The following is a 9,591-nucleotide window of genomic DNA, read 5'->3' as shown; positions in this document are numbered from 1 at the left end:
ATGGGTGCATTGCTCAGTTATAAGTGTTATAGAAAAGATTTTGAATGGAACTGCACTGTTTATAGAAATATCAATGTATATTCTGGCCTAGATGTACCTGTTCATGTTCATCTATTTTACTGGTGCTTGGTTCTCTTGTGTTGTATGTTTTACTTAAAAGGTGCTACTCCATTGTTTGTATTACTTGCTGTCATTAACGTTAAAATGCTGAAGCTTTCTGTGGATCATCTGGTTCTATACATGGAACATCTTGGGAATAACCTTTGTTACATCATTGTTTCAATTTTTTGGGTGTTTGTATTTATAAATACAATATATATGCCTGTGTTAATCCACCCATGCATTAATATTCCAGAAGAAATCATGCTCCAAATTGTACCTGTTATTAGTGCTTGTACCTGTGTCACTAGTTTACTGCAGGACTATTGCAGCTCCCATTACTACTTCATATGCTCACCTTGCAGAGTGCTCTTACCTTGCACTTGTTTTTCTTATTGGCATTATGAAGCTTTGATTTCTTTTTTCTTGACCTTTTTGTTGTGTAACAATCTTAGTGATCTTTTTACTGATTTCAAGTGTGAATTCATTTCTTTAATCATTGATTTTATGGCTAGTGGCTTTTTGATGTCCATCAGTATATTAGTAGTAATATCTTACATCAAACAGACTAATGTATCTTTCTGTTCTAATTTATTTTCTTCTTTTCTGCTGTTCAGATTATAATGGATTCTCCTATAGATCCAAAGGCTCTGCCTGCACCTCCACCTGCACCTCCGCCTGCACCTCCACCTGAGATCCCTCTAAATATAGAACGTGAGGAACTTAAACCAGAACCTGGTCCTGAGGAGAATAAAAAGATTTTGAAGCCTAAACGTGTCCCTATGACTAGGCGTGGTGCTGGTACTAAAGGACAAAGATTACCTCTTCTTTGTAATCATTTCAAAGCCAATATTGCTGGTGCTAGTGGCCACTTTTATGAGTACAGTGTAAGCTAATCTGTGTTTCGAATGCCCTTTTGAGATTTTGGGATGCTGAATTTTTTTTTTCTTCATTGATATACGTTGCCTTATTTTATGGGGATGGTCATCCTTTTGAAACAAAGGGAATTGGAAGAAGGGTAATTGATAAAGTTCAGGAGACTTATAACAAAGATCTTGCTGGGAAATACTTTGCTTATGATGGAGAAAAGAGTTTATTTACATTTGGTGCCCTCCCAAACAACAAAATGGCATTCTCTGTTTTACTTGACAATCTCTCATTGAATAGGTAAGTTGTGTGAATTTACTTTATATCATACAGCAAAATTCTCTGTTTTGCTTTATAAGCAAGAATTTACTTTTCATGAGCTGTCCCATAAGATGGCGTTGGATAATAACTGGGTGAGATATTTTTCTCCAGAACTACTAGAAATGATAGTCCTGGTTGCAATGGGAGTCCTAATGATAGTGATAGGAAGAGAAGGTGAGTATCACAGTCCAAAACATTTAAAGTAGAGATCAGCTTTGCTGCCAAAATCCCTATGACAGCAATTGCAGCTGCTTTACGTGGGCAAGAGTCAGAAAATTCCCAAGAGGTGCTAAGGGTCTTAGACATCGTCTTAAGACAGCATGCAGCCAAACAGTGAGTGTTAGTTTATCAATTAATCTCTTCTTAGCTTAATCGTTTATCTATTAATTGTTTTTAAGCTTGATTTATTATCGCATTATCTCACTACGCTTTCATCTCTTCTTACAGAGGCTGCCTTCTCGTACGCCAGTCATTCTTTCATAATGACTAACAATTTCACAGGCTTGGGTGGTGGTATTCTTGGTTGCAGGGGCTTTCATACAAGTTTCCAAACCACGCAAGGTGGATTATCGCTAAATGTTGGTAAGTTATAATTTTCTTCTTCTTTTAAGTGTTACATTTCAAAATTTTTGAGTTTCTTTTGCCTATGAGAAAGTACTAGAGGAATAAATGTGTGATAATGAAAATAGTTTTTCTTAGAATATTGTCCTTTCTTTTCCAAGAACCAAACTGAGGGTTACTCCATCCTTCTCTGTTGCTTGTCCTTATGATGAATGACAGATGGAACAACTACAACAGTAGTTCAGCCTGGGCCACTAATTGATTTTCTCATTGCCAACCAAAATGTGAAAGATCCATATCAGCTTGACTGGGCCAAGGTACATAATTATGTGCTCAACCTTTTACATTGTGATGGTAGTCATTTTAACTATCATAAAGCTTGTTGCATAATTTCATTGACAGGTTAAACTTTTGATCAGAAATTTGAGGATAACAGTTGGGCCCAACAATTAAGAATATAGAATCACTGGACTGAGTGATAATAATTGCAAAGACCAGATGTAAATCATCATAACACTCTTTTATGAGTTGCTGGCTTCAATGCTGATAATATTTGCTTTTTCCTTCAAGTTCTCAATTGTTTTTCGTATAGATTGATTAAGACAGCCTTTTCTTTTTGTAGGTTCTCACTGAAATCAAAAGTAAATGGTGATAATGAAGGTGTTGATATAACGGTTTTTGATTATTTTGTTAATCATCATGGCATAAATTTACGCTATTCTGGAGACTTGCCCTGTATCAATGTTGGCAGACCAAAGTGGCCTACTTACATTCCCGTTGAGGTGACTTATTTTTTCTTTTGTTAAAGATTGGCTGTCCATCTTTTTCCTTGCCCTTTCTTGCTGGTAAATATAGTGATAAGCTTGTTGCTGCTTCATCCTTTTTTTTTTTTTTTCTAACTCTAGCTCTGCATGCTGCTTCCCTTACAATGCTATACAAAGGCATTAACTGTTTCCCAAAGATCTTCCCTAGTGGAAAAATCACGACAGAAGCCCCAAGAAAAGATAAAGATCTTAACTGAAGTAGGTTCCCGCCCATTAGTTTTGTCAAAATGCTGTTTTTCTTTTCTTTTCTTTTTTATTTATTTTTATGTGGTATTCAATGTGGCTTGCTTGGCCAGGTGCTGAAAGGCAACAAATATGATTCTGAACCAATGCTGCGTTCTTGTGGCATTTCAATCAACTCGCATTTTACTCAAGTTGAAGGCCGCATTTTATCTGCCCCAAGGGTAGAGCATATCAACTCATTTTTATTATTTTACCTGCTTTGGCGGGCCTTTGATAATTCCCAGCATCTGAATATTTTCTTTAGCCTTATATTGAGCTCTGTATTTCTTGAACGTTTATATTCTTTATGACAGTTGAAGGCAGGAAATGGGGAGGATGTCATTCCTAGAAATGGGCGGTGGAGCTTTAACAATAAGGTGGTGCTTCTTTTTCTGTCATGCTTAAAAAGATAAATCATTAAGTTAGCGATTATAATTATTAATACTTTTTTTTTCTTTTTAGAAATTTGTACAACCTGCTGCTAAAATTGATCGCTGGGCGGTGGTAAACTTTTCTGCTTGTTGTGATATACGCAGCCTTTGCAGAGATTTGGCAAAATTTGGAGAAATGAAAGGTATTGTGAGTTCCATTAGTATCATATGCACTGCATTGTGGAAGATCTTATTATAGTGATTAATCAATTTTTGCAATCTGTAATCCTTAAGTCTTCCGGTGGATTTTTTGAGGAGAACCCTCAGCTTCACCACCTCTTGTTTGGATAGAAAAGATGTTTGAACAGATAAAGCCAAAGTTTGCCGGTGGTCCTCCTCACTTCCTTCTATGCCTTCTCTCTGATCGGAAGAATTCTGAAATTTATGGTTAGGCCTATTGATATTAACTAATATCAAATGTAATCCATGGAGTTATTTCTGTGAGTTAAGTGGCTGATAAATTGGTAAATTTAATCTCTAAGGTTGCTGGAAAAAAAGAATCTTGTGGAATTCGGAATTTTCAATCAATGCCTATCACCAAACAGAGTTAATGAGCAGTATCTTACAAATTTGCTCTTGAAGATAAATGCCAAGGTAAGCTGTTTCTGACAGATATATACTTTTTGAATTATTTCTGTATTATATTGATATTATTGCACCTGTAGTTAGTTATTTAATTAATTTTGCAACGGTTTAGTCAGCTGTCCATTTACGTCTTTCTCCTTTTTCAATGCTGATGTACAGCTTGGTGGATTGAATTCAATGTTAGCTATTGAGCAGTCGAGAAGTCTCCCTTTGGTTTCTAAGGTTCCCACAATTATTTTTGGGATGGATGTCTCACATGGTTCCCTAGGCCACTCTGATGTGCCATCTATAGCTGCAGTAAGATGAATTTGTTTCAACTCTTGTGTTTATCATATAGATGTTGAGTTTGTTTAGCTTGTGGAATTTTATGTTGCCTTCCATGTTAGTGCAGTTATCATTAACTCTTACTAAAAGATTCATAGCTTGCTGCTATCTTTTTCTTTTGAATTTCTTAGGTAGTCAGCTCTAGGGATTGGCCGTTACTTTCTCGATATAGAGCTTCTGTTTGAAGCCAGTCACTGAAGCTTGAGATGATTGGTTCCCTATTTAAGCCCCATCCAGAAAAGGGTGATGCTGGGGTAGTCAGGTGCAATATTTCTATCTCATTTTGTGGCTTAAAATTGATATTGTTACTTTAGTTCATTTAATTGCATCAGCTAAATTTGTGCTGCTGAGTTTCTATTGTATATTTAAAGCCCTATATATTTAAGGCGTTGGTATCCATTCAATTTCAGAGAGCTGTTGCTTGACCTCTATCAGAGTTCAGGACAAGTGAAACCTCCCCAGATAATCATATTCAGGTCTTCGAGATTAAATTTTTTATTTTTATTTTTTCATTTCCGTTTGCTTTTATGGTTTTTTCTAGTAGTCATTAAAAGCAGCTGCACCAGCAATTTCCTTGGACTGGTTAAGATGTCAACTTTGGAAGCAAGAATTATAGGTCTAGTGTCAGCTAGACATGGCAAAAACCTTTTTTTTTTTTTTTTCTTTTGATTTCTCGTGTAAGTACAAGCAATAGCATTATATTTGGGGTAAAAATAGTGTGGTTTGTAGTATCTCATCATAACTGAATCTTTTCAATAGGCTTTACGTAAGAGTTGAAACCTCTCCATATTCTTGTATATAGCATTCGAGTGAGTCTGCTGTTAGTGGTTAAGGAAAATTAGCTGGCTGCAATCCTGAATTATTTAACTGACCATGTCTCACTTGCATTCTCCATTGTAAAACATAGATTTGTGTCTTTTTATGTCAAAGACAAAATCAATAATCTCACTACCAGTGAACATCCTTAAAGTCAGACTTGAACAGTTAAGTTAGACAAGAAGTGCATTTTGCTGACCACAGTTAAAATTACCTGGATTTGATTGCACCACTTCTCTTTTAAACATTATTTTGCACCATAATTGTTCAGTTATCAGAACTTTGGGTGCAGTTTCAGTTTTCAGCCACTTAAATCTTTTCATATGATATACCTGATGATTTGACTTGACTAAGAGCTTGTTTCATACGTTGTTTTTCATCTTTCAAAGTGTGCCTTCTCTTCTTTTACTTTCTTTGGCTGCTTGTTTTATCATCGTTTAATTATTGCTTGTTTTATCATCGTTTAATTATTGCTTGTTTTATCATCGTTTAAATATTGCTTGTTTTTGTTGAAACAAGGGATGGAGTAAGCGAGTCTCAGTTTAATCAAGTACTTAACATTGAGCTAGAGCAAATCATCAAGGTTGCTTTTCTTTTGTTCCTTTCTATAATGATAGTTTGTTGACATCCGCCTGAAGTTTAGCTAAAATACTGGTAGATCCTGCTGGTCCAAAACTCATTAGAAAACTCTATTGAAATTCTGAAAATGTCTTGAGCTTCCTCTCAAGTTTCAATAAGTTTGTCAGAGGTCTTTTCCTCTGCCAGGGTTGTTACTAATGAAGAACTAGATCAGTGAGATCTACCCATACTTTTGCCTAATCCTAAGGGAAATTAATAAAATATCTGGAATAATTACCAGATGTTGAATTTTGATCCGAAAAATACTTTTCAAAAGCTTCTATATAATTTGAAACTCTTGGATATGGCTAGGATACATTTTCCAAAAACTTGCAACTAACTAATTTATTGACTATGTCTGGGAATTCTCAAACACACCTCTTCTGTCTCTCTATCTATTTTGGTAATCAGAGGGGTTCTAGTATTATTGAGTTAAAGAATAGAAGTTTTATATTAAGTTAAATAATTAAAGTTTATTTCCCTATGTTCAACAGGCCTGCAAGTTCCTTGATGAAAGTTGGTCTCCCAAGTTTACTGTAATTGTTGCACTAAAAAATCATAACACGAAACTTTTCCAAGCTAGATCACTAGACAATGTTCCTCCAGGTTGGCATATTTATAGTTTTTGATAGAGAAAAAGGAAGTTGAACCGTATATTTTGGTGAAATTTCTTATTCTTCTTCCCTGCAGGAACGGTTGTTAATAACAGCGTTTGTCACCCGACAAGGAATGATTTCTACATGTGTGCTCATGCTGGGATGATGGTAAGTTTTAATCCTAAGCTAAATGTTAGCTTCAATTCCACATGCAAATTTTTATTTTTATTGTAATTATGTCTACAGTATATGAGTGTATTATTGATATATTGCTGGTTTTCACAGTGTTTTTTTTTTTTTTTTTTAAAATAATTCTCTTGTAAATTTGTAAAATATTTGGTAAGTAATGGTGTGTTCAATATCAATTTTGAATCCATTTTTAAAAGCAAAAACACCAAATACAATAAAGAACGGTGCCCCTAATGGCTCTCATAATTATTTGTAACTTTAATGTAAGAGACGGAAAATGTCACTTTCCTCTGCAAGTAACTGGATTCCAGTGGTCAAAAAATGTTAACAGCTAAAACACTTTAAGGAAAGATGCTTCAATTATTTTAGTTTACATATTTTATAGTTAATCTATAGATAAATGCATGGATCAAAGGCTCTGAAGAAACAATTGAAAACTTTCCATTATTTGTTTGTGAAGAATGTTATGTTTTATGTCAAACGTAATTCTGTGAACATTTCTATCAATGCTGATATTTCAATCCTTTACCATCATCAGATGTGTCAGATTATTTGGGAAAGTGGACCCTGTTACTGTTATGTCATTTTCTTTGGATTCTATTACCTTAAGCTGAGCATCTTGGACATTGCTGCCATATCATACGCACGACTTGCTTTTTGTTTTATCTGTCAGGGCACAACAAGGCCATCAAACTACCATATTCTTTTAGATGAGAACGGTTTTTCAGTTGATGAATTACAGGAATTAGTTCATTCTCTTTGCTATGTGTGAGTTAATTTCGGCCATGCTCCAATTTCTGAAGGTGTTTTTGCTGCAGTCAATGTTCTAATTTATCTGAATTTTCCAGTTACCAGAGAAGCACAACTGCAATATCTATTGGTACAGCCTCTTGTCCTTGGCGTTTTAAATGTTGGAAGTTGGATTTAAAGTACAAACTGATTGAAAACTATAAGTTCATAGACTACTTAGCAATATTGGTCAAAACTTAGTATAACATTTTTAGACTTCACCTAGCATATGTTGACGCTTGTATTGTTATTCTTGCTGTTGCTCCCATCTGCTACGCCCACTTGGCAGCTTCTCAGGTTTCGCAATTCATGAAGTTTGATGAGACGTTGGATACATCTTTGAGTCACGGAGGTCTTACTGCTCCTGGATCTTCCCCAGTACCTGAGCTGCCAGTGTTGCCCGACAATGTATGCAGGTCCATGTTTTTCTGGCTGAATATGGTGAAACGCAAACGGGACTAACATCATAGTTAGGCTTTTACCATGTTAATTTTGGAACAACAGAATGTATTTTGAAATTCTAAGCAGTGGTATATTTATCTATGGCATTATTATGCTTATGCTGACAATAGACTTAAACATAAATATATGTTTGGTACATGTTGAATGTGTAATTATCCAGGTGTTTAATTATATGTACAAGTAGAAAGACGTGCTAATGTATTTCCAGTAAAACTCGGTTTATTTATGACGTAACTTCGTAACTGATTGGGCAAAACAGCATGTTCGTCCTGTGTTTAATTACGGATGACGATAGATGATGAGGAGTAATATTACCAGTAAATATTATATTTACAAACTTTTTTTACTAATTTTTTTCATAAATGTGATGTGTCAGCTCGTGATTGGTCAGTTTGTAATAGATTTTATTTGCCTAACAATGAGTTTTGCTATCCAAATACGTGTTAATCAATTGTGAGTTGTTACGTTAGTATTTGTGAGAGAAGCTTGTGAGAAGTGTTTGACAACTTATATATATATACACGAAATTAATATCAATAATGCTACGGACTTTGGAACTCTACATCGAAATCTTACACCGACTTATGTGTCCCGTGACACACCAGACACGTTTCACGTTCAAAATGTTTTTTTTAGTGAACGGTCGTTGATCAACTATGGACGGTCGTTCATTTACATGGACTCTTGTCTATATTATATGGACGAGAGTCCATTTACTATGGACGGGCGTCCCCATTTAAAGGACGCCCGTTCATCAGTAAATAGAATAAATAATATAAACAAAAATAATGGATGACCGTTCATTTAGGGACGACCGTCCACATATAATGGACGCCCGTCCAATCTTTATATAATAAAAATTTTATAAACAAAATTAATGGATGGACATTCATATGTTAATGGATGACTCTCTATTATCAATGGTTTTAAAAAATTAAAAAAAATTTAGGGACGCCTGTTCATCAGTTATGGACGACCATCCCTGAATTTTGGACGGGCGTCCGCAAATGAGGGACGCCCGTCCATAATGTAAATATATATAAAAAAAAAAACTTTGGACGTCAGTCCCTAACTTGTGGACGGGCGTCCGTAAGGAATGGATGCCCGTCCATAAGGAATGGACGGCCGTCCCTTATGTAAAGGACAGTCGTCCACATAATAAGGACGACCGTCCATAATATAATAAAATGTTATTTTAATTAACTTTCTTTTTATTTGCAAAAAACATTAGCTTCTCCAATACGGCTTCTAAAAAAACCAGCGCCAAAATTCTTCGAGTGAAAGAAAAAAGAAAAAACTTCATTTTATACCTATCGCCGCCTTTTGCTTCATCGTTCCCGTCTGTTCTTCGTGTCTGCATTCTTCTCGAGTTTCTTTCTCAACAACCCTTTCTTCCTCAACAACCAGCTACCGTGACAAGAACGAAAGCCATAAATTTTTCGTAAAACAATTGTTTACCGTGGAAAGGGGGACAAGAAGATCAAAATTTCTCTAGATTAAGAAGATTTGTTGAGGTTGTTAAGTGGTTTTTATTTAACTTATGCATTTATTTAGTTTTGTATTTTATTTTGCATTGAATATATGTTACAATAGAAAAAAACTGATAGAGAATATTTGTTGGTGATTGTTGTGAATCAGAATCGTGAACGCGAACACTAGTATTGATTTTGCATTAAATTACAGAATATGGAAGAGTCCAGTTTGCCTCATTTCAATGATGTTGAGGTAAATTGTGCTCGAAACCTTAACTTTTTCGTTAACATGATTTTAAATTTATTGTATCGTATTGTTTCTTTTGATGTGTTGTATTAATACATTCTAATTTTGTCTATTATAAAACTATTAAATGATCAGGAAAATGAACGTGATGAATTAGAAGATATGGGA

The 9,591-nt window shown here is 35.0% G+C and overlaps 1 protein-coding gene across 1 annotated transcript; it reads left to right on the top strand.

Annotated features, from left to right (window-relative positions):
• On the top strand, window positions 1-7,859 carry LOC116129241 (protein argonaute 4A-like). Its single transcript, XM_031414992.1, is given in 25 exon segments — window positions 1-231; window positions 717-991; window positions 1,066-1,266; window positions 1,399-1,620; window positions 1,735-1,773; window positions 1,775-1,869; window positions 2,068-2,165; window positions 2,251-2,348; window positions 2,471-2,630; window positions 2,754-2,870; window positions 2,969-3,076; window positions 3,209-3,271; window positions 3,357-3,477; window positions 3,581-3,712; window positions 3,808-3,822; window positions 3,825-3,919; window positions 4,070-4,207; window positions 4,366-4,496; window positions 4,645-4,710; window positions 5,570-5,633; window positions 6,163-6,274; window positions 6,359-6,432; window positions 7,127-7,221; window positions 7,302-7,331; window positions 7,500-7,859. Coding segments are annotated over 25 exon segments (2,985 nt in total). The 3' UTR covers window positions 7,705-7,859.
• Window positions 7,860-9,591: the final 1,732 nt, after the last annotated feature.

The sequence above is a fragment of the Pistacia vera genome, unplaced genomic scaffold, assembly GCF_008641045.1.
Source record: "Pistacia vera cultivar Batoury unplaced genomic scaffold, PisVer_v2 Contig21, whole genome shotgun sequence".
NCBI lineage: Eukaryota > Viridiplantae > Streptophyta > Magnoliopsida > Sapindales > Anacardiaceae > Pistacia > Pistacia vera.
This window is presented reverse-complemented; position numbering and strand designations above follow the sequence as displayed.